A 26,108-nucleotide genomic window follows, 5' to 3' on the forward strand; every position below is an offset into this window, starting at 1 on the left:
AAATCTCAAATTTGGAATTTGAAACACAAACAATGGAGATTTTAGAGCTAACTGACTCACAAGTGAATTGAAGGTTGCAATTAAGGAACTGTTTTAAATAGTTGATGTAAACTAGCCTGTTAAGGAGGTTATACGAATTCTTACTGATCTGCTAAACAAAGAAAAAATATTACTTGGTTCTCTATGTATGTGAAAGATGAAGTTATCCAGTTCAGATTCTTTACTTTCTATTAAGGATGAAATAACTGTTGAATTTCAATTCCTCATTTTTCCAAGCTTTTAACCCTGGCTTATCCCATTTTTGTATTTATCTTTTTGAATACAAACTTTAGGCAACAATTGTACTATTTTTGTGCTGAATGGCAAGCATATTTCCCAGCAGAAGGCAATTCTACACTCTAATTATTTTTGCTCACCTTTCTCCTGACACCTGATACTGGGGGGTTTTTTTTTGGTTTGGAGAACTGCAAGCCAACATTCTCACATAAGTGCACATTCCAAAAGGTAATTTAATTTCAATTCGGGTGTGGGTCCAAAAATGAAAAATTAGGTAGATTCGCAATAAAATACAGAAAACTAATTGACCCAATCCCAATGATGTCAAAGATCTGAGTTTACACGGTCCTTACTTTAATCTTCATGATAGGAGAGTTTACAGCTCAGCTCAGCTACCAGAAGAAACCCCAGGGGCTCTGGAAGGGGAAAAAGCAGATTCCTCCCCTCCAAAAGAGGGCGACATTGACAAGGGGGAGGAGCTTTAGCATCAAATCACCTCAATACAGCTAGGAGGAAATACAGGCCCAGCCAGCATGGGAGCAGGATATGTTTCATCAGCTCCTGCCTGTAAAGGCAATGCAAGGAGGAGCAGACTCCAGATCTTCTTCGGCTGGTTTCCACACTGACACCTGCAAGCCAGTGTGGACTCTCCTTAGAGACTTCTCCTGAGGTGCCCTGAGTTTAAGAGTAGATTGTTATGGCAAAAGGTTGGGGCGGAGGTTGTGTTCAGGAGGGCTGCTCATTGCGAGGGTGCTGGATCCCAGCCCACGTCTTTCTGGATTGGTTCAATACGAAGTGCCCAAAGCAGAGAGCAGCAAAAACCGGGGTGGGGGTGGGGGGGAAGTCCTCTGATCGTGAAATCAATGCCTGATTATAACCAGGGGTGCTCTGGCTGCAGGATTTGGCCACAACATCACAGATTGTTGCATATGCAATGAAACGAGATCAGAGCGACAACACTCCTGGAAGGAGCTGCTGGCCTGTTTTCGCATGGAACAATGCAAGCGTGTTCACTCTTGGTTGTTGCTATTTGGCAAAAAACGAAAAGCCATTTCCTTTTCTTTTAATTAAGACTTCTTTCAATGTGCAATAGAAGAGGTGGGAGAGGGGCAAGGTCACGCATGCCCCGACAGTCAGTTGCCCAAAGCAGGAACAACAGTGCCTGTTCTCACAAGCCAGCGCCTAGCTGCCTCAGAATATTCAGATTGTACTATGCTATATTATAGCTAAACTGTTCTACACTTTATTCCTTTGAATAAAACCTTTGCTATTTCCACATCATATATTAGAAAAATATCATTTCCCCAGTTAATTACAAGCCTTGTACACAAGACATGACTTTAAAAAGAAAATAAAAACCTCACAAAATTAAGGTTATCGCTTCACCCTGCTGTATACTCCGAAATCAAAGAAGTGGGTTTGATACAGGTTTTGCAATGCATGCACGCTTTATACACTACCAAGTTATATTGAAATTCACTGCTTGCCAGTGTCAGGATGCCTAGTGATTCCAGCAGGGCCCACCTTAAGGGCTACTAAATATTTGAAGGGTCCTAGTATCTTTCATGGCAAGATGATAAGAAGGCCCTGGGATTTGTTTTGAACTATTCACCCTGGTTCTCTGCAGATGCCGAATATGCTGGTTCAGTACATTTGAGAGTGAAGAACAGGGTGGCCTTATGCCAACTGCAGGTCGATCCTTTTGTCTGCATAGCAGATAGCTGAGGGTGGGGGTGGGATGTTGGTTTAGGCCAATAACAGAGAAGCTGAAAACACCCTGGTGCAACTTTGCCTCGTTACTTTTTCTTCCTGTCTGTGCATTATGTCACTGAACGGGAACAGAGAAAATAGTTAACATTGACCTGACGTCACTAGGAATTATTTATATTCACAGTATAGTTACTGTGCAGATACAGGAACTTGAAAAATGGAAGGTGCATGCTGCCTGAATGGGGAAACTGTTCTCAAGTCAATTTCACATAAGAACAAAGGCATGCAGGTTAGTAAAGAAAAGGGGGAGAGACAAGCTACAGCACACATTGGTACTAAAAGCATGAGTAAATGCTTCTTTTCATTCTCCCCTCCCCATTTCCCCAATATCTCTGGATTCATGATTGGGACAGTATGTGTCAATTCCTCTTAGGCTTTTCTTTAAAGAAAGAAAAAGAAAGAAATGCACTTCCATTGAAAGAAACTGAATGATTAAAACAAACCCATGTTCCTGCCTATATCTAAGTGATTGTCAAGTGCTATAGCGGCGGTGCCCTCTGGCTCTATTAAATCCATATCTAAGAAGTAAAGGTGCAGGAAGTCCTATGTCCTACTCTATGATAGAAAATCTTCAAAGCACCCTCATTTTGTCAAAGGCCTTCAAGGCAAAGACACTGGCCAATGATATGCCTTGCAATTGAGGTTTCCCTATATTTCTGGATTAGTCTGGAAAGCATAAGACCTCAGATTAATTCCAGATGCACTCCCACCCTGGATTCCAAAAAGGGGGGATGGAGGATTTTTCCCCTTATCTTTAGCATACTGACAAAGTTTAAAAGCAACATTCCCTCTTTTTGTTTTCAAGGTACACAAGTTCATGAGTGTACAAGTCAATTTCAAACATGCAAACTCCCTGTTTGCCTCAGATAGGAACACCACAGCGTAAAGACTGTTTTTATCAGGAAGAACATTAATGCAAAGCTAATTTTTCCACTGCTATTTGGAAGAGAAAGGCGATGGTGGCTGGGGAAAGAGGAAGAGGAGAAACCTATTTATAAAGATTTCATTTTGTGTATAAAAATTGGTCTGAAATCACAGGACTTCTCAGATTCTCACATATAATATAGGTAATACTAAGGCTCATTTCCCACATTTTAGCTGAACCCTCAAAAATCAGAAAATCCCAGAAGACCACCAAAAAAAACATGATGGAACTTTTCAGGAAATGTAGGTTGTGCGATTGTTGGCCCTACATTATCGTGGTGTACAATTATTACCCATAAACATCTTCTGTATACACAAAAATCCATACCCTCAAACTGGCTGCAAGGTGCTCACAATCCAAAGTGGAATTTCACTCCATTGTTATATACTCTCACGGGTGCGACGAGCTTGCTAAATATAGGTTACTCCCGTGAGATGTTCCAAATCCCATCCCATTCAACCATTCCCATCTCAAGCGCTTTCCTTGCAGGAGGGAAGGAATAATCACACAGAAGATCTTCTGCTGGATGACAGATCAATAATACAAAAGTCTATGTGGTACATTAGTCTGTTAGATCTCCCAAGAGCAATCAATGCATAGCAGCCAAGTGGGAGGGAAAGAGAAGGAGCCATCTGGTTCCTAGATTCCAACAGGCTCCCAAGGCCGGCTCAGTTGGGCACAAACCGAGAATGCTCCAGACCAAGAATGGGAAGAAAACAGGCCTTCACCAGCTTGGAGCGCTGTCATCCAGCTGCTTTGTGTTTCCCACCACAGCACCTGCACATCACCCCACAGTGGTAGCAAGCCCGGAGGGGCAAGTAACAGCACATACAAGGGGCCAGAAAGGACAAGGCAATTAGGGCCAACCACCGGAGGCAAAACTTCTCATCGCTGGTATCACAGGAGCAAGGGTCTGTATAGTCTCCTTCTGGATCAGACATGCAGTGATAGAGCATACTGTCTGCACACCACATGCAGCTGACTCGGCGGATACAGCTTTGGACTCGGTCTGGAGCATCCTGGCACTGACCCCGCCTGTTTTCCTCGTGGTTGAAGATGTCCCTACAATAGACACATCGTGACCTTTCCCCGTCTTCTTTTCGCCGCCGCTGTTTACATCTGGCCGGCTGAGTTTTTATCACGGCACCCTTAATATCATCCCCTCGATCAAAATCAGCGTTACTAACATAAGGGTAATTGTAGTCATGTTTTGAGGCCTCCGTTTTGGCAAACCGCACATAGGAGTCCCCATCATCGGGATCAATGTACTTCCCCCGCACAGGGGTATGACGGTAGTCCTCGTAACCCGTCACCCAGTTCTTTTCCCTTGGATTAATCCGTACAATCTCCTCATCATCGGGGAAGCTGACATGCCGGCATGATCGCAAGATTGACTGTAAGTGAGAGAGAAAGAAATTTGAGAAAGTGCAATTTTTTTAAGCAAGCAGGTGGATATGACATTTAGCAGTAGATTTATCAGAGATACAAGCACAGATAATGACACAAGTAAACGCAAAGGCTAAAAATATTCTATGTACCATAAAAGCCAACAACAGAAATTATTGTGGAACACGAAACTGTAATTCCCACAGAAAGGTACCCTTCCTCAACTGTTACTCTCTAGAGTAGGGAAAGATACTGAAAAGGATGCCTTTAAGCTTCCTCTCCACAGGAGGATACAAGCTGGGATTTTGGAGTTTAACTCCCACAGTCACTTACCATGGCCTTAACTGAAGCCCCAAGCACCCCAAGGTTGCCTATTCCTTCTGAACCTAGAAAGCTAAGCTAGCTATATGACTAATCATTCTCATGACTGTAGCATTTGGAGAGAATACCAATGCATCATCATCATCATCATCATCATCAAATTGGAAGGAACCTTGGAGGCCATCTAGTCCAACCCCCTGCTCAGGCAGGAAACCCTATACCATTTTGGACAAATGGCTGTCCAGTCTCTTCTTAAAAACTTCCAGTGTTGGAGCATTCACAGCTTCGGGAGGCAGGTTGTTCCACTGGTTAATTGTTCTAACTGTCAGGAAGTTTCTCCTTAGTTCTAGGTTGCTTCTCTCCTTGATTAGTTTCCATCCATTGCTTCTTGTCCTGCCTTTAGGCGCTTTCAAGAATTGCTTGAGTCTCCCCTCTTTGTGGCAGCCCCTGAGATATTGGAAGACTGCTATCATGTCCCCCCTTGTCCTTCTCTTCATTAAACTAGTACATACCCAATTCCAGCGGCCGTTCCTTATATGTTTTAGCCTCTAGTCTCCTAATCATTTTTGTTGCTCTTCTCTGTACTCTTTCCAGAGACTCAACATCTTTTTTACAACGTGGTGACCAAAACTGGATGCAGTATTCCAAGTGTGGCCTCACCAAGGCATTGTAAAGTAGTATTAATACTTCACGTGATCTTGATTCTATCCCTCTGTTAATGCAGCCTAGCACTGTTTTGGCTTTTTTGACAGCTGCAGCACACTGCTGGCTCATATTGAAGTGATTGTCCACTAGGACTCCGAGATCCCTCTCGCAGTTACTACTATTGAGCAAGGTACCCCCTATATTATACCTGTACATTTGGTTTTTCTTGCCTAAGTGTAGAACTTTGCTTTTCTTACCATTGAGTTTCATTTTGTTAGATTACTGATATAGTCAAAATTGGAATGCTGTTTTTTTTAAATACATATTGGGCAGGGTAGGGTACAAACGGTTTCAAAGATAGCCTCTTTTTAAATAGGCTAAATTTTAATTAAATTTATTTTAAAAAAAAAATAATAGGAAATTTTAAATAGGCAATACACCAGGCCTAATAAATGTTCTGCTATTTCCCAATAATACAGCTAACCACGACTTGGAAGACAATAGAGCAGAGCTCCTATCACATACATGCAGTCACCCAACTTTCTGGCCAATCTAGTATGAAAAAAAAAATCAACATTCTGGAACAGCAAGGAAAAAAAATCTAAAGATCAGCTCACTTGTTCTAGATGGTAATGCTCAGGGCTAAACTGGTCATGAAAGTGGCCACGGGTGCAAATTCGATGATGCTCAAAGGATGGAGAAGATGCTAGTGTTCGTAAAGGCTGCTCTCTTTTCTGAGAAGAATTCGAAGAACTGTCGGTGGCATTCTGTAAAAAACAAATGGGACAATATTAGCTAAGTTATAAATGCAATCTTTCTGCATGTTTGGGTCACAACAGACACCTCCCTCTCCAAATAAAAGCTGCTAGATTTTAAACTGACCAACTTTTCCAAAATTAGAGGTGGTTTTGTCAAACCCTAAAACCTGGGAAAACAACTCACAGATTTTGCATTCATATACAATGTTATAGCTAAAACAGACTGAACCACAGCTTCTTCATTATTTTTAATCTAGTATTGATGTATGAACCCGGGAGGTTTACAAACCAATGTATACAATTTGGTGTTAAAAAGCTAGTTGAACAATCAGTCTAATCTACGTAGAGCAGGGGTGTCAAACTCAATTTCATTGAGGGCCGCATCAGCATTGCGGTTGCCCTCAGGGGGCCGGGTGGGTGTGGCCAGGGTGGGCGTGGCCTACTGGGTGGGCGTGGCTAGAGTGCGTATGGCCTACTTGGTGGGCGTGGCCAGCTCTACATCGTTCGCATCAAGGGTGCCTATGGGGGCCTGGGCAGGAGTGGGACAGATCTGAGGGTCTCTGGCAGGAGGAGGGTCTCTGGGCCAGGGCCAAGGCAGTGGGGGCCGTTCCCTCACTTTTTTCAGGATGGCTTCGCGGGCTGCATGAAACCACTTTGCGGGCTGGATCCGGCCCCTGGGCCTTGTGTTTGACATGTCTGACGTAGAGGGATTTAACATCACATTGTTTTAACCTCTTATTTCATGAAAAGTAAGGGGACCTTGGGAACACACTGTTGTATTGATAACAGCATCCCTGGGTCAGGTCTCACTTTCTTTAGTGTACTGTTTAAGATCATGGCTCTATGTCAAAATACTACAAAAATTTGCCCCTTGCTACTGGCTATTACTGGCAGAGGCCAGAAGAGTCACTATATAGTGATTGCATAGTTCAAAGTATGTGGGTCTTAAAATGTTAATGTTAAAAAGCAGAAATGTACCTAATCTATTTAAGTTGCTGCTATACAAATTATAGCCATAACATCACGTTTCTACCCACACACCTGCCTCCCATTTGACAAATTCAAAGGAATCTCTGTATACTACAATTCAGAGAAAAATAACAAGAACACTTATTTATCTTCATTTATTCATCACATTTCTATATCACCCATCTCAACCAAGTACTCTTGCATTTGCATTTCAAGTCACCCTAAGTCAGGGCTTTTCAACCTTTTCACCCATTGTACCACTTTTAGGATATGGCAACATCCGAGTACCACTAGTAACCTAGCAAGGTGTCAAAAACGTGATGACGAACAAAAAAAAAAAGAGAGAAAAAAGTGATGAAGTACAGGTAGTCCTCGACTTACAACAGTTTGCTTAGTGACTGTTCGAAGTTACAATGGCACTGAAAAAATGAATCAGTTGCCAAGCATCTGAATGTAAATCACAAGACCCTGGAGATGCTGCAATATTCCAGCTGATCGGCGCTTCTTCTGGGCTCAGAAGCGCCAGGATCAGCACCGAGCTCCAGCTGGAGCCTGGCGCTGATCCTGGCGCTTCCGCTGAGCCCTGACAGCCCTGCAGCTCCAGCCATCTCTTGCTCAGGCTTGTGCGGTGCCACCACCGGTTCAGCTCATTCCCCTCCCCTGCTACCACTTTTCTAGGATGGTCGCGTACCACCTGCCAGGTGCCAATGTACCACAGGTGGTACTCATACCACTGGTTGAAAAGCCTTGTTCTAAGTTGCTCAGGCTACTTTTTCTGCTTTTCCATAACCAGGAAATATTTGGACACATTTCTGATTTTTCTAGAGCAAATTTGTACTTCACAGCTAAGAAACAGGAATTATTTAATTTCAACCAATGTGCAATTAGAAAAAAATGTACAGTGAGAATTCTCAGGTCACAAAAGTGGTGTGATATACTGAAATACCCAGAGCTAGGAACCACATGCCAATATTCTGAGTTGGGACTATGCAAAGGATTCCTTTGGAGGTGCTAGAAACATATGAACACAACACACACACACAACACTGATAAAAGAAAATGGGATTTTAGCCCTTTTATAAATAATGTGTACATCTGATATGAGAAGGAGAGTTAAAAACAATTTCTGAGGCACAGTATACACTTTCACTACTCATATGCAGTTTTGGCCCTCCAGACAGGCTTTTAACAAATTCACTAGGATCACCATCCTAACTTGCAAAACTGGGCTGATATCTGCTGCACAAATGTTAGATCTTCATGCTAGTTACCTTCCAGGTAAACCAACATTCTGGCCTGTCTCAGAGCAGAAAATGAACTGTGTAAGCTAACTTCACCTAGGATTATCTACTACATCACAACCTCTTGATCCTGTACATCAGACATGTCAAACTCGCGACATCATGTGACATCGCACGATGTCGGGGTGGGCGCGGTTTCTTCATGACACCCCTGCTGTACATTGTTAAGTCAACCCAATTCTTACGAAACGATCTAAAGCGTTTCACAGATACATTAAATGGCTGCTTAACTTCTGTTTCTTCCCAAAGAGAAACTTTAGAGCAATAAAAGTAACTATGCTTTTATACAAAGCTTCGCATATTTTGAATGAATATTTTCAAAGTTTTAGCTGCATCAGCTGTTGAATTCTATTTTGGCAATGGATTCCAGCTCAAATAATTGTGGATGAACATCATAACTGCAAATAAGTGACCCCATCTGACTTCTTAAAATATCATTCTGTCTGCTCTGAGAAATATCTGCTTGTAATAACTGTCTTTTTAATATATCAGCATAAGCTCACAAATGCGCAGCTGAAGTTCAGAAGGAATTTTTAAAAGCTGTAAATAGCAAAATATGAAGGCAGAGCATGTGAGCAAAATTTAACACAATTTTTTAATTCAAATGCTTCTATTACAGACAAACATGGTATTTCATCTGTCACGCTATTCTTATATTAAATCCTAGATAGAGGCAGGAATGGAAAAAGGTACACATGCTCTAGAGAGCCACATTTAACACAACAGTCCAACCAGGGTACCACCGGTCAGAGAATGTCGACTGGTGACCCCCAGGGGGAGGGCGTTCTCGGTGGGTGCACCAGTCCTTTGGAACCGCTTACTGGCTGAACTCTGGATGGCCCCCGACCTTCGCTCCTTCCGGCGTGATCTAAAAACTTATCTATTCGAACAAGCCGGCCTGGTCTGATGGGTTTGGGGTTTTAACACCGTTTTTAACTAATTTACTGCATCGGGCACAATCACTTAATTTTAAATCTTATATTCTGTATTCTTATTTTTATTGCCCTGTACACCACCCTGAGTCCTTCGGGAGAAGGGCGGTATATAAATAAAATAAATAAATAAATAAATATGACTCTTCCCCTTTAAAGAAGCAACAGAGGCACTCAAGTTTTGATTCCCATAATTTATTTATTTATTTTATTTATTTTATTATATTTATATACCGCCCTTTCCTGAAGGACTCAGGGCGGTTTACAGGGTGATTAAAACAAAAAATACAAAAGTTAAAAACAGTTAAAAAAATTATATCCGTCCCTGAACAAATAAAACCCCAGTTAAAATTAAAATTAAAATTCTCAGCCTGGGCCAGAGAGCTCGAAGAGCCACTATACTGTCTTAGCACAGCATCCATTTAAAGGCCCACAATGTTCATTTAAGATGTCCACAGTTAGCCTTACTTTTCTTGTTGCTTGTTAAGAGCATGTCTGCATAACCTCAATCCAGAGACAGCACACTGGTCCCAACTGACATTTTGTACACCCAAGACTACCCCAAGAACATGCATTTGAACTGCTAGGTTTCAGAATAAAAGAAGTTGTACAAAAATAAAACCCACATTTTAATAAATTGACCAATAAAAAAATAAGCCAGAAATGTTTGTCCTTCTTCCTTCTGGCAATATCATCATCATCATCATCATCATCATCATGTCATGCTCCCCATGGTCCCTAGAGGCCAAAAAAAAATCACTTGGCTAATTAGTGTTGCCTGCTCCATCTTTAAAGCCACAGTTTCCAAGTTCTTCTCTACACTGGTCATGGAAAAAAGACAACCCAATGTGTAACAGTGCCTCTGGACAATGAAACAAGCAACCTAGGTACTTCAAGCAGTCTGTGTCTGGGTGGCAGTGGGTGTACACTGAAAAGAAAAACAAGAGATCCATCCAGCATTCAAAACTATCCTTCATATTTACAAGAGGCTATCCTTCCATTTTGCAACCATATTAGTTTGGCTAGCATGCTTTGAGGAGACCGACTCAAGGAAGCAATACCTGTTTTTGAAACACAGTGCCTGTTTCCTACCAGTTGCAATAGAACAGCCTTCTAAAGCAGATCAGAATATCCCAAGATTGCTTAATGACGTTACAGAGCAATAATCTTGCTTTTTTTCTTTTCTTTTTAACCTTCATTGGTTTGCTTTCTGTTTCCACTAAAATGAATGATACTCATAACACAGGGAAGGCAGAAATCACTTCAGAAACTGGTTGCAGATCCCTTCTTTTAAATATCCTTAACTGCTTTGATAGTCATTTGTTATAGTGTAGCCTAAAAGACCATAGTATTGGAATACTATGAGCAACATCCAGGGAAACAAATGGCATTAATATTTTTAGACGCTCAAAAGGCATTTGTTAATCTTTCATGGCAATTTATGATTCATCAATTACAAACAATGGACTTTGGACAGAATTTTATAAATATGGTAAAAACAATATATAATAAACAAACAGCCAAAGTGATTGTGAATGGAGATTGTACTGAGAGCTTTGAAATAAGGAAAGGCACAAGGCAAGGATGCCTTCTATCCCCTCTGTTATTCATTTTCACTTTGGAAGTTTTAAATCGAAATGTAAGACAAGATACAGAAATTAGAGGGTTGGGGATAAAGGGTGAAACATATAAGCTACAAGCATTTGCTGATGATTTAGTATTTATTTTGGAAGAACCCTTGGAGATGATCCCAAAATTGTGGGGGAAAATAGAACAATATGGAGAAATAGCGGGACTAAAAATAAATAAAGAAAAAACTAAGATAATAGTTAAGAATCTTACGCATAAGCAAAAAAGCCGATTGTCAGAAGTAACAAGAGGTAAAGGCAAAGGTAAAGGTTCCCCCGCACATGCATGCTAGTCGTTTCCGACTCTAGGGGCCGGTGCTCATCTCCGTTTCAAAGCCGAAGAGCCAGCGCTTGTCCGAGGACGTCTCCGTGGTCATGTGGCTGGCATGACTAGACACCAAAGGCGCACAGATAGTGAAAAAGGTAAAATATTTGGGGATATATTTATCAGCTAAGTGCTCAACAATAAAAGAAGATAATTATACAAGGTTATTGAAACAAATAAAGCTAGACTTGGAAAAGTGGAAGAATTTAAAACTGTCATTATTAGGAAGAATTGTTACAGTTAAAATGAATATATTGCCTAAAATTTTATTTTTATTTCAAACAATTCCGATAAAACTTGGGAAATTTTTTTTGAAGAGCTGAATTCATTAATTTTGAAGTTTGTATGGCAAGGAAAGAAAGCTAGAATAAAGATGAAAACCTTGCAAGATACTAAGGAAAATGGAGGCTTTGGCCTACCTGAGTGGGCTTTGTATTATCAAGCATCTGTATTAACATGGGTGAAAGAATGGATAATGCTTAGGAATAAAAGGCTGTTATATTTGGAGGGACATGACTTACAATTGGGGTGGCATGCTTTTTTGTGGTATGGGAAAAACAAAATCCATAAGTATTTTCAAAATCACTGTATTAGAAATGCTTTGATAACAGTATGGGAAAAAATTAAAACGAAAATATATGTAAAAATTCCAGGGTGGTTATCAACGACTGAAGCTTTCTCACACACAAATTTGTTAGATTTTTGAAAAAACTTGGACATATAGAGATATTTTGAATACTGATGGGACATTAAAATCGAAACAAGAGCTGGAAAATCAGGGCATCAACATGTCATGGTGGGTACGCTTACAAATACAAAATAGATATGAAAAAGATAGGAAACTATGGATTTTATAAAGAACAAACTGATAAGATATTATTAACTTCTGACGAGAAATTAATTAAGAAAATGCATAATTTTTTTGTTAATTTTAGAGATGGAAAGTGAACAAACTAAAGAGACAATGATACGGTAGGGCTGTCTCCCAAAAGCCACACAGAAAAGCTTTCTTACACAGAATTTACTATTACAGTTTTACCATTCCCCATTCATTTATCTGCCTTGAGAAAATGACAGATCCAGACAAGCTACTTCTTGGCTTAGCAATCAATCCTGACACATGGATGCATACATAGAAGTTAACTGGTTGCATTTGAGATGCCGGTGGCTCTTGAGGAATGTCTGCAGGTCTTCAGCTCAGTTTTGCTACGGATGGAGATTCTCAGTTATACAGGTCATGATTGTCTAAGGTGCTTCTACTAAAAGGCAACTGGACGTCCTTGGTTTTTTTGTTTGAAAATGTTTCACTTCTCATCCAAGAAGCTTCTTCAGTTCTAACTATTTCTCAGTTTTGCTGTTCAAAATGTCCAGCCATTTCTATGGCTCATACCAGTGCTTTTTTTGTAAAAGAAAAAGGTGCCGGAACTCACACACGTCATACAACCCGCCTTGCCTACCCTACAAGGTTCCATCCAAAAAAGGTGCCGGAACTCCGTTCTGAGCGTTCTATGAGAAAAAAAGCCCTGGCTCACACCCTCTACCTTTGCTATTCTACCTTTAAAATCTCAGCAACAAAACAATAGCTTGGAAATGCCATTGTGAATAATTAGTACCAACATATTTAGCAGCCTTTTAATTACAATGTCCATTAAAAGATACTGAGCTTCTCTATAGGTAAGTTCATCTTGCCTGCATTGCTCTTCTCCATAGACACAGGTTGCAATGGATTACCTAGGGCACAGGTCTGCAACCCGCGGCTCCGGAGCCGCATGCGGCTCTTTCAGCCATCTCCTGAGGCTCCCAGTCTTCTGCTATGTGCAGTCCAAAAAAAAAAAAAAAAAGTGGGACTAAAAAAGTTCAACCAATCAATTCAAATATGCAGGGTAGGTGCATATCTCACCTTGACTCCACTCTTCAGTCAAACCCTGTTCTGCGCATGTGCGCATGTACATGCATGTGCACACATTTTTTGCGGCTCCCAGTTTATCCTTTTGTGAGGGAACCAGTTCCGAGTGGCTCTTTCACTGTTTCAGGTTGCTGACCCCTGACCTAGGGTCTAATGTTGCAAAAGCAGTTTATAAAAAGTCACCACTAAATGCCCAGTTTATTTATTAAAAATGTTTATATAGCTCCCCATTAATCAAAAGGAGCATATACCTGACTTTGGGCAGCTTACAGACCCACTTCATTAGTAAGATTAAAACACTATACAAAAATATAACAACAACAAAAAAAATCAACCCTCAAACCCAAAACAGCTTTGTGTTCAGAAGAATTGGATGGTAGGGGGAATGCGCGTCCAAAGAAGGGAGGCAGCAATACAGGTATTTTGACTCTGGCATGACAGGAGATGGCATTCCTCAAGGGATGGGATCCAGAGAGCTCAATCTTCCAGCTAGAAGTAGATGATCCTGAATATATTCATGAAGGGCTTTAAAAGTAGATGATCCAGATTCATGAAAGGCTTTCAAAGTGATAGACAGCACCTTGAATTGCATGCAGAAGGAGATTGGTAACAAGTGCATCTCTCAAGAGTGCTACATAGTCAACTCACAATACATTCATATCTACTCAAGCTACTGCATTCTGGACCAGCTGGAATTTCTGAGTGAACTTCAAGGGCAACAATGCAGAGCAGATGCAGTAATACAAAAGGGAAGTGATCAACACATGCGACAATGGTGCCTTCTCAGAAATGTGCCCACCTGGGATTTGATTCTACCAGCAACTTCTTATTCCCGCCCTGCCCCCCACATCGATCTGAACCACTCATTCAGAAAGAACCTTCTTGTTGACAATTAAGGTGGATACTGTAGTAAAGGCCATTAAGGGACAAGCAGGACCAGGACTTACACTTCCCCTATTCTGGCCCCTCTACAAAAGTGACTGATGTGTATTTCCTCTAGAGCACTCTGCAAATGCAGTCATACAACCTCTCAACAACTCTTCTCAGAAAGGGAATGTCACTGATACATGTAACAGGCTGAAAGTTTCCTAACTCTGCTTGGCCAAGCAATGGATTCTTGAAGAAGGATTGCACTTTTGCCTCTTTCAGGCAGGTGGCACCATCTTCTCCTTCAAGGAAGCATTCAGTATTGTTTGCACATGGCCGGATTCCCTCTTGAAGGCTTTCACCAACCAAGAAAAGCAGGGATCTAAAGATACAGCATTAACAGAAAATGGAAGTTGGGTTCAAGCATCATGTTAAACCCTACCTGTTTTGTCCATGGCTTACAGAATAAGGCATGGTGATCTAGTTCATATAAAGACCCTGGTTTACGAGTCAGCAGACTCTCATACTACTTGAACAAAATGATACAGCTTTTAATATCAAGAAAATCAAAGTGTTGTACGTTCAGTCTTACTAAGCTTCAGTTGGTTCTCCTATCCTTTCTAAACTTCTGACATATTGCAATCAAAAGTTCTTTTAGAAACGAAACTACAAATTTTTAGTTGGGTGGGTGTAGAGAACTGAACTGGCTGTAATTTGTGAAATCAAACTTAGCTTCTCTTGTTCCCTCTCACGCACATTTTAGCAATGTGGTTGTAGCATATTTCACACTCCTCTGGGAGACAAATGTAGGCCAAAGGCTTCAGGAAGGAATCTCTAGAAAGAAACATAGTGCCTTAGTTCTGACTGCGAGAGGGACAAAGAAAATATATATTTTTAAAAACTTGTAGAAATGGTTTTGCACTTTTTATTATTTATGCTGACAATGCAGACAATGGACCCTTGGTTTAGTAAGCAGGAGCCAGATGTGAAGAACTTACTCACATACTGTATATGGGACCTTGCAATTATCTGTACATAAAGCAGCTGGAAAAACCATCATTCTAGCTAGGCCTATGGTCAAACTAAATATACATATGCTAAACAAATCCTGCGTATTGTAAGCAAAAGTAATTTCATATTAGCAAGTTTTGCAATATCTCACATGGATATTTCAGGTCCAGTTTCCTTGCCCCTGGCAACTACTTCATGTTTCTCCATCTCTAAAGTTTTTTGTTTCCTCCATTTCTTGGATCTGTGTATTTATATTGTCTCTTTATGCACAATGTTTCCACACTCGTTTCCAAGGGTTTTTTTTTCTTTTCATTTTTCAGACTGCCTGTAAATGTCCCATAAATAATATGCTTGTTTTCTGAGCAGAATAAGTGAGAATCATAAAGTAATGGGCTCAAAATCCGATACAATCATTGAAGGATTGAGATTAATATAACTGGTCAAACAAACCTGATATATACTACTGAGAATATTTTTAAACCTAGCAGTTTGGTGTTGGCCCAACTTGCCAGAAAGAACACGGCATTTCTGAATGTGTCAACAGAGAAACAGAGGCAAAAAGAGATCAGTCTCTGGTGTGATGTCATAGAAACCCTCACATTCATTGCTCTGTGGCAAAGAGAGAACTTGGTTGTATGGCTTTACCCTCCTAGCCACATTTGATGGCCACCTTTGCCTTCCTCACTGCTAGTAAAATACAAAACACACACACACACACACACACACCCCCAAAACCCAGCATATTCACTGGCATCTTTTACTACTATACAAAACCCAGGTTGATATGCTGTTACAAATAAAATATATTCAGTAGAGGTCTCAAAAGGTACCAAAATACTTATTTTTTGGCTTGAGGCTATAGACTATCCTAACATTTTCCACAAATCTACCCCAAATAGAAGTATTCTTAGAAATTTTTTGAAGATTTGTATAGTGAAAACTATTGAAGTGCTCTAAAACAAGACTAGGAAAGCAGCAAGCAGCAGGGCTTTGACAATTTTCCACTAACACAACTAAGATTCAAAAAACATTAAACTGCATCCCTGCTGTCAAACAGAAATTCAAGATTATTTTAGCTGTGTATAAAACGCTGTCTTACAACCTTCTCAAGTCTAAAACTGGGAGTGCGCCAGTTAAATATATTTGAAGAGGTCCAGTACAATTACTTTTGTTGCTGTGTTTTGACGATCGACTTCTTTAAAAAAACACACCCAAAAACAAATGCATAAACCAAACTAAAGAATAACCAACTTGTCTTCTAGAATTACAATTTGCTGCAGAGTACAAATCAGCTTGAGTTCTTGGAGAAGAGTACAATCTGATTGCCAGAAAAGAAAACTAAGTTACCGTAAGTGTTTTAAATTTAAGGTGCAATCCACTTTGGCCAACCACTATCACCTTTCTATCACACCAACTTTCAGAAACCTGTCATCATTCCTAATAGGCATTCTCATCATTTGTTTAAGTATAGCATGTAAACATGTAATTCAAGAAGCATCATCATAATAACCTGAGAACAATTGTGTTGTATCAGCAAATGCAAAACTATGCTAGTGCTGCATTCCATTTTTTGGGCTGGCCAGTTGCATGGCTAATATGCCTTAAAAAAAACAACCTACAACAAAATATGTTTTATTTTAAAAAGTGCAAACGGTATTTATTTATTTATTTTATTTATTTATTACATTTTTATACCGCCCTTCTCCCGAAGGACTCAGGGCGGTGTACAGGGCAATAAATACAAACAGAATATAAAAGTTAAAAACGAATTAAATAAGTGCCCCAAGTTAAAACAGTAAAACAGTAATTAAAATATATTAAAACCCCAACCCTAACCCATCAGACCAGGTCAGACTGCTCAAATAGATATGTTTTGAGATCGCGCCGGAAGGAGCGAAGGTTGGGGGCCGTCCGGAGCCCAACCGCCAAGCGGTTCCATAGGTCTCGCGCGCCCACAGAGAACGCCCTCCCCCTGGGGGCCACCAATCAACATTCTTTGATCGGAGGCACCCTGAGGAGGCCCTCTCTGTGGGAGCGCACTGGACGGAGAGAAGATGACACCGGCCGCAGGTGTTGCCGCAGGTAATCCGGACCCATGCCATGTAGGGCTTTGTAAGTCATTACTAACACCTTGTATAAAGGTCAAAGTACATTAAACTACACATATCTAAACAATTGATGAAACAAACAGCAGGGGCAATGTAAATATGATACCACAGTTTTGCAAGTCGTATTCCCTCAGTTCCCAGATTTAGGTAGTGTTCCTCTACCACGTACGCACAGATATCTTCACTCCCCCAACCCACTCTCATCCAGAACAAAGCAGGTTATTTTCAAGCAAGCAACTTAATGATGATACATTTCATTACTTAATTAAACTTCTTTACTCAAACGTAATGCACTCCTAGCATTTTGTCCCTCACTTTTTTTTTACCCAATCCCTGAAACTTTAGGAGGGATTCCTATTGATATGTACTGTCCGGGTAGCATACTCGCTGTCTTTCTACCTCAGAATTGGACTTCCTATCCTTCATTTTCTCTCTCCTCAAACATAGCAGTCCAAATAATATCTGTGACAGGGGTCCCCAACCCCTGGTCCGTGGTCCTGTACTGGGCCGCAGAATGCCAGCAACCAGTCTGCACAAACAAGCAAAGCCCCTTCTGCGGGATGCAGGCAGCACACAAAACTATGTCTCCTCCGGTCCACGGAAAAACCTCTCTCCACGTAACCGGTCCCTGGTGCCCAAAAGGTTGGGGACCTCTGATCTAGTGTCAACAGGAGGAAGACAGAACTACAACCTGGTCTCCTCCATGACAAAACTGTTATTGCAACAGGTGGCCAAGTCTCATTCTCCCCTCTTTTCTTAGTAAGTGAATGCCTTCATTCAGTGCTTCTGGGGAGTTTTAGGCTGCATCTGTGCAGGTTTCCAACCCAAAAGGATTGACAAATCCTAAACTAAACCTAAGTGTAGTTCTGTGGTATGACCATTAGCAGCTCAAGAGCATGCCAGAGAAAGAGAGCAGGGTTGGCATGGGAAACAGTAATTCAAGGCATTGATATCCCCAGGTTCTCTCTGTCTCGGTGCTGTGTGGGCTGAGAGCAAGTGACTGGTCCAAGGTCTCCAGCTAGCTTCATGCCCAAAGTGGGACTAGAACTCACAGTCTTCTGATTTCAAGCCTGACACTAGAAGATAGATGCTAGACAGTTAGAAAGTAACTATCTGTTACTTTCTGCACATCTTGATGTTTATCTTCCTTTTTAAATTTGTATTTTTACTCTGTGAGCCTATATGCAGTATATGCAGATTCTCCTGATTTTCTATCCAGATGACAGACAGAAGTACCACCCTAATTTTCATTTAACAAAATGAACAAGCCCCTGCATCTTTTAAATCAGGGGTTGTGAAGGAAGCAGTGATTGCAATCATAAAAGCTCTGAGAACAGGAGGCCACACTCATTGAATGAAGTCTTCCTTCTCCCCAGTCCATATAGCCTGTGTATATGCTTGCATGTGTGTCTAGGTTGAGCTAATGTACATGATTAGCCTTATATTCAGGAAGTGCCAAAGAAAACATTTCAGCATACAGTAAATAATTCATGGAATTTACTGAAGGCCACTGTCTAAAAAAAGCTTTAAAGGGAAATTAAATACATTGATGGAGTATGGCCATGTAGGAATTCTTCACTCAGAAGCAACAAGCATCTCAGTACAACAGGTAGAAAAAATGTTATTGGCTTCATGGTGGGGCTTCTTGGATCCTTGCAAAGCAGAATGTAGGGCAAAATGTAACATAGTCTAATCAGCATTCTTACTAGAACACTTAAATTCAGGAAGCTATCTGAAATTATATACAATCAGGCATGTGTTTACACTACTCCCTTCTACCCCCATTGACTCCCAACATGATGCTTCTTCCAAGTGACCATTCATGCTCTGAGCAGAAGTGGCCTGACTACCAATGCAAACAAATTCCCTGGAAAAAGCCTGTCAAAACCAATGGGGAGTACATAGCTTTAGCCATAGATTCCAAGACAGGCAGTAATAGAAACCGCTTTGTGTTTTCCTTGGTCTGGCTTCTCTTCTGTATTAAAGGAGAAACAGTCAATCTATATGCTATGCTACTATATAAGAAGGCTGAATGGTTCTTCGTTCAGATAAAGCTAGTCCATTCTGTGGCTCATTAGTAACAGTATAGCCAGTGCTTTTTTTGTAAAAGAAAAAGGTGCCGGAACTCACACATGTCATACAACCCACCTTGCCTACCCTACAAGGTTCCATCCAAAAAAGGTGCCGGAACTCCGTTCTGAGCGTTCTATGACAAAAAAAGCCCTGAGTATAGCCATCAAGCAATCAGATTGGCATATAACTATTCACAATTAACTAGACCTAACTCAAAAGTGTTAACAAATCAAGAAGACCTGCCTTAGTGAGTAAATATTGCAAATAAAAGAATTCTTGAATGCCACAAAAGATGGGGGTGTTCTTTCAGTCAAGAGAGAAACTATGGGCAACCTCTGATTGCATTCCTAAGCCCTTTATAAGTATTCAGCTCAAATCTCTGTTCCTGAGAGAGAAGAAAACAAACAAACAAACCAAGGTGCCAGAAGGAGAGAATATGTGGAGAAGAGGCACCCATTTTGGTTCTACTCTTATCTGGAATTTGCTTCAGCCCTGCTTTAACACAAGATAGTAAAGGTAAAGGTTCCCCCGCACATGCGTGCTAGTCGTTTCCGACTCTAGGGGCCGGTGCTCATCTCCGTTTCAAAGCCGAAGAGCCAGCGCTTGTCCGAGGACGTCTCCGTGGTCATGTGGCCGGCATGACTAGACGCCAAAGGCGCACGGAACGCTGTTACCTTCCCACCGGAGTGGTCCCTATTTTTCTACTTGCATTTTTACGTGCTTTCGAACTGCTAGGTTGGGAGAAGCTGGGACGAGTAACAGGTGCTCACTCTGTTACGCGGCACTCGGGATTCGACCCGCCAAACTGCCGACCTTCAGATCGACAAGCTCAGCGTCCTAACCCACTGAGCCACCGCGTCCCTTTTAACACAAGATACACTTCAACAAAAGGGGGGGGAAATGTAACTGCCAAATTCTGCCTTAGGAACTGGGCTCTAATATTGTTGGTAATTTCTTAGAGTATTGCTGGTCTATGACCATACTAAATTGATGATGATTTCTTAGACTAATTTTTAAATGCACACTCTGGAACCTATGTGCAGGTCTGTGGCTTGGCCATCATTTTGTTAGCTGCAGCATAAACAAATGGGTTGCTAAGTGAAATGGCAGCATGTCTGTAGAAAGAAAAGATTATGGAACAAGAGCTTTTTAGGACCAAAGAACCCTATCTTCAAGTAACAATTATTATATTCGGATAGTAAAATGTCCCAACTTTAGTGATGCTCCAAAATTCGATGTAACAATCCCAGAAGTTTATTTTAAAGCCCTTTCATTTTATCATGGAGTCTCTATTCAAATGGGTTTTTAAAGAAGAAATAGTTCATCCTTTGTGCTAATTTTATGATCTAACATTTTATCCATTCAACATAGTTTCAGCCTTCCAGAGTGCCACTCTCAACCTGCCAAAATCAACATCTCTACATTATGTACAGTATGACTTGACAAACCTTTTAACTTTTCCAGATGGTTATCTTGGCAGGAATCGTTTTGACAAAATGTGCTATCCAGTGCTATGCTGCAATAACTATTAGTTACGTACAGCATTAAGTGGTTAATTCCTGAAATACTCTGTTCTTCACCAGAATCTTGCATTCCCCCCCACCAAGGATAAGCTGAACCAAGCCATTCAGAATGGCTCAACCCATTTCAGAAATAAATGCAGATGGGGGGGGGCAGATATCATCCAGTTCATCTAAAGTACCCAGCTGCCTTATTATGGGGAAAGCCATAATGCTGAGAAAGATTGAAGGAAAAGGAGGGCAAGAAGCAGCAAGTTGGATGGACTCAAAATGCACTGGCAATAGGTGCCCCATCAGAAAATTTGAAGGAGAGCCAGATCATTCTGGAGAGATCTACCTATGTAGTTGCTAAAAGGTGACACTACCTTGAAGGCACACCATCAATAAGTGTGTTAGCAATTATGGCAGTTCCTTGGATTGTCTAGTGCAGGGGTCAGCAACCTGAAACAGTGAAAGAGCCACTCGGAACCGGTTCCCTCACAAAAGGAAAAACTGGGAGCCGCAAAAAAATGTACACACATGCGCGTACATACGCACATGCACAGAACAGGATTTGACTGAAGAGTGGAGCCAAGGCGAGATATGCACCTACCCTGCATATTTGAATTGATTGGTTGAACTTTTTTAGTCACACTTTTTTGGGGGGGACTGCACATGGCTGAGGACTGGGAGCCGCAGGAGATGGCTGAAAGAGCCGCATGCGGCTCCAGAGTCGCGGGTTGCAGACCTGTGGTCTAGTGCTTTACACTAAAAGATAAAAAGATGCAATGCTTTCCACATGACACTGTTTGCAATTCCTTGAAAGAAAATCTGCCCCCCCACCCAATCTTGCACAGGAGAAAAGGTACAGCCACTCTGAGAAGTTGTAACCTGGGGTTAATAAGTATCTTTAAATCTGAAGCATTGAAGAGTCTGAATATTTATCACCTCACATCAGATGCTTCTCTACCAGTTGCACAGAAAGAGGCTGTGTACTACAAGAAAGCAAAACATCAAGGCCCAGTAGTGCTTCTCTGCATGTGAATGTTTTCTAAAAGGTGGGTTGCTTAAATGGACTCAAAGCACAAAATTTGTTGTTGGCAATCCAGTATTGTTTCACAAAAGACAAACTGAAGACGTGACTTTACTCAGGTTGCCTCTAGAGAAGAGCAAGGGTTGAGGATGAGGTGGATGGAGAAATTTATTTTCAAGTATATGGGAAAAAAGCCCAGAGGCTTAAGAGTTAAGAAAACATTGCCCAGAAGAAGAGTCCCCTAAAGAGATGCTTCATCTTAGGAAACAAGCACATATTTCAGCCACGTTTGTTCATTTTTTGCTCCTTTCATTGCAAGCTGGGGGAGAAGACAAAATTTAAGCTCTTGGAATCCAAAAGTTATTGAAGGTTATCTTCCAAAGGAGCAATAGAGATCTTTTTAGGGGGAAGAGATGGAGTGGACTTTCAAAGTCTGATGGGCTAAAGAAGAGAACACATACCTGCTTCTTTCAAGGGATATATAAGGAACAATATATACCGGTATTTTGAAGCAATGTAGGTATGAGTAAGCATTTGCGGGACGTGTATCTATCTATTGGGATGCTCTCTCCCTTTGTGCTCCTGTCTAATTGTGTAGAAGAGGAAACCATTCCAGCTTTGCTGCGCTCTCCCTTCCTGCCTTTCTTCCCTCCCTTATCCACCATGGAATCTATAAATCACTTCTGGCAGGTAGCTGGGAAGCAGCGGATAATGATACTTTTGCTCTAGAGGAAAGGAAGTCACCTTTTAACCCTGCCTGCTGTTGTTTCTCTTACAATAAGACTAGAGAACAGATAAAAACAACATGCCAACTGTCACAGATCTGGTGACAACTGCAGCAGGAAACCTTACGCCAGACCCACAACATGTTCAGACTGAGGACGTCTGTCCCTCAGTCGAGTGTTTTGATGGGATGCCTTTTACCCTTCACTCATTCAAATGCTCCCTAAGTTCAATCAGTGAAGAATCACAACAACCAATTTTCTGAATGGAAAAAATCAAAAATATTGGATGCCTGTTTCAGCCCATGAGAGATGCTCCCATCAACACTTTTGACTTATGAAAAATCAAGGGGGGGGGAGAGGGAAATAAAGAAGCATCGTGCAGTTTAAGTCATGAGAGCTAAGGCTTAATAGCCCAAATTCCAGAGAAAAACCGGTGCCAAAAGTACAACACGAAGTACGAATTAGCTTTAACCGGAAATGGTGAGATGCTGATAGCCTGAATAGCTTTGACAGTAGGCCTAGGCCAATATACTGTATGAATGGAACCCTTTTGTTCCTTCAGTGATAAATAGGTTATAAACATAATAGAAGGTAAGTGCGTCTAAATTTCTTAAAAGCTACTTTTCAAATAATTTCCGAGGGTCTATCTAGCCAGTTTACTTTTCAGTTTGTGAAACTTGAGAAGATGGACAAAATCCTCGGAATGACAAGGTCTACCATGCCTGTCTTGACTTATTAAATTTTCTAGGGCAGAGCTGAGTGATTGGGTCAAGGAGATGATAAATGTTTTCCTGAAAGACAGCAAGGTCCTGATTTATCTTGAAGCTGTAGACCTTTTAAAGACATCAGTCTTTCTTTTGCTACAGCATACTTTAGAAAAACAAAAACAAAAAACAGATGTGGGGAATAAGCTCTGAGCATATGGTTCAGAGTGTCATGGTTTGACTGAAATAGATTGTTTAGATCTGCTCCAGCAGAACTTCTGGAAGCGATCATTTGGAGATTACAGTTGGAATGCCATTAATATGCCCTTTTCTTCCTTTCTTACCTAATCTTAGGGAAAAAGTGGATTTTCTAAACTAGTGCCACAAAACTTTCTGAAATAGGTAAAAGAACCTAAGCATTAAACAAGATACTAGATTTTTCTATTTACTTATTAAGGTTGGAGAGACTGTTGATCTTGGAAGTTTGACTAAGCTATGTGAGATGAAATTGCATTCCCACTTGAAGCAAAAAAAAAAAGAGGGGGAAGGGAGTGAATCAATAGAGGCATTCCCACTTAGGGATATCCCTGTGGTAGAGCAGCATTTATCAATCCCCATCCAATTTGTTAACTGTTCCCTTTTCCTATGGAAATTGTGAAAATTCAACTTTAGAATGGCTGCTCAGGATAAATTTATCAACTGGATGGCATTTTTAAAGCCAGAGACTGATACCTTTCATTTTGTTATCTTTACTTTTTTTTACTGATAGGATTATGCCATAACATTTATTTTTGTAATTTGCCTTATATTTTTGTTGCAGAAAAGCAAAAAAGATGTTCAGAGTAAACAAATCAATAATATTTCCACATGTACATTTGCATTTAACTGGAAGTGCTTAGCCAAAGTTGGCTGATCTCAAAATATGGTTGGACCTGATAAGTGCTTGGATGGGATGCCACCAGGATATCTATACATGGGAAATCAAAGCAGTATTCTACAAGAATACTAACCTAATCATTTGAATATTCTTGCCAAGAAAGCAACGTGGAGGTGGTCTTCGTGTTGTCACCAAAAGCTCAGTTTGGCTTAAGGGAGATTTTATTATCACTTTTACGAACATGTTCTCTTTGAGCGAACGGCAATCAGTACCCTCATAGGCTCTACTTCTCATGAAAGACAAAATCCATTCAGAGGCCACAAAAACGAATTTGATATGAAAGATACGTACAGTGAAGACGTCGTCATCTCCAACTTCAGTTTCATTATGGATCGTGGAAGATGATGTCGTAGAACCTGCAAAGACATTTTAAAATGTGTGTTGTTCCTTTAGATAAAACATTATATTCCAGCCACCCTATTAAGAAAAATGTACCGGAGGACAAATATTTCTTTTGGGCACAGTCATCTCTCTCATAAACCACCTATTAAGCCCACATTTCCAAAGTCAAACAAGCCAGAGTGTGGTGCTGGAATGAAGAAGAGCACCTGGACTCGTGATTAAAAACCAGGTCAATATTCTTTAGGACAAAACCATTTTTCCCCGTTTTCACAAAAGCCAAATTCTGTCTGGAATTTTGTTTCTGTGAATTCCTGATCAAGTCTTTTAGAATGGTACAAAAAATTAGGTGAATTAGGACTTGGGCTTTCCTCTTGCCACTCTCCAACTATGTAAAGAATTTAAAAACCTAAGATACAAATTAGTTGGCAAAATAATAAATAATTTACAATTAACATCAATCTTAAAAAGTCTACTCAAGAGAACAGCAAATATGGAAAACAAAAAGAAAGATCCACAGTGTGAGAAATACATGACACTTGCTCACTCTGGATTAACCTTGCAGTTCCTTCTAACGTTAACAGTTCTTAGATAGTAAAGAGGACTGGCTGAATGATGGGATTACATTCTCGGAAAGTCAATATAGAAGGTTAAGACTCTGATTTAAGTAATTAGCAGGGCTTCAGTGAAAGACATACAACCTTCTGTCTTCAAAGTTGGCACCAAAAACAAAGAAATGGGGGGGGGGAATAGAGAAGACAGCCATTTTGCCACACACATTAAAGTGGTAGGATATTGTATAGTACCTTCTGTGAGATCTTCAATGGCTTTTCTCACCCCTCTGTCAAATGCTCGTGCATCAGCAGGGCTTAGAAAAGTGAGTCCAAATTTTCGGTTGTCAACTTTCCAGTGGTGAAATATAGGATTTGCCTTAGTGTAGATCAAGTCTTTTTTCACATAGCATTCCAGCACCACCTGGGGTGAAAATGCAAAGAGGTGCAATGACGATATTTACAGGCAAAGGACACAAGTTTGTTAGCGTAATTTACTACTTCCTCTTGCATGCATAAAAAAAATTAAGTCTGCTTATTTTGCAGTCGTTTGGTATGACTCTCCTTTCAACACAAGAAATCAGGAAAATTAAATGAGAGAGGACAACATGCTTGAAACATTTCCTGCTTGGCTGATAGAGGAACACAAACCTTTATATTACACACCGTATTTCATATCTCTGTAAAGCCAAGTTTAACTTCCTTAGGAACTTATTTTCAATATGTGTTTGTGTATAAATATTATATCATTTCAGCATTCATGACTTTACTCTTTTTCATGCAAAATGAAATCCAATCCATATAGATATTTAGTTAGTACCATGGAGTCATTGCTGCTCCATTTTATAATGAAAACTCCTTAATCTCACAATACATGGACAGACTCAGTTTCAACTGGAAAATTATCTTAAACCAAGCCAAATCCAAAAATGCTAGGGAATTCCTGGAAGCCTAGCATTTAGACGAATAAGCCATCAATAGATACATAGAGACAAATCACATTTACATATGGTTCAAAAGAGACAATAAAAAAACAAAAAAGGAAACAAAAAAACTAGAACACATCCTGGCCAGTAGCTTACACCCAGATAAGCAGGGATTAACACAAACCCAGTGGCG

The 26,108-nt window shown here is 40.6% G+C and overlaps 1 protein-coding gene across 2 annotated transcripts in view; it reads right to left on the reverse strand.

Moving 5' to 3' along the window:
* Positions 1-3,087: 3,087 nt before the first annotated feature.
* The window catches only part of SPRED2 (sprouty related EVH1 domain containing 2), an 89,771-nt gene continuing 66,750 nt past the window's right edge, over positions 3,088-26,108 (reverse strand). For both annotated transcript variants that reach the window (XM_083367825.1, XM_083367826.1), the window contains 4 exons: positions 25,245-25,413; positions 24,391-24,455; positions 5,941-6,090; positions 3,088-4,365 (listed from right to left, as the gene is read on the reverse strand). In XM_083367825.1, the coding sequence (XP_083223951.1) occupies positions 3,715-4,365; positions 5,941-6,090; positions 24,391-24,455; positions 25,245-25,413 (1,035 nt within the window). In that variant the 3' untranslated portion in view covers positions 3,088-3,714. The remainder of the gene's footprint in view (positions 4,366-5,940; positions 6,091-24,390; positions 24,456-25,244; positions 25,414-26,108) is intronic.

Source organism: Vipera ursinii, assembly GCF_947247035.1.
Source record: "Vipera ursinii genome assembly, chromosome: 1".
Lineage (NCBI taxonomy): Eukaryota > Metazoa > Chordata > Lepidosauria > Squamata > Viperidae > Vipera > Vipera ursinii.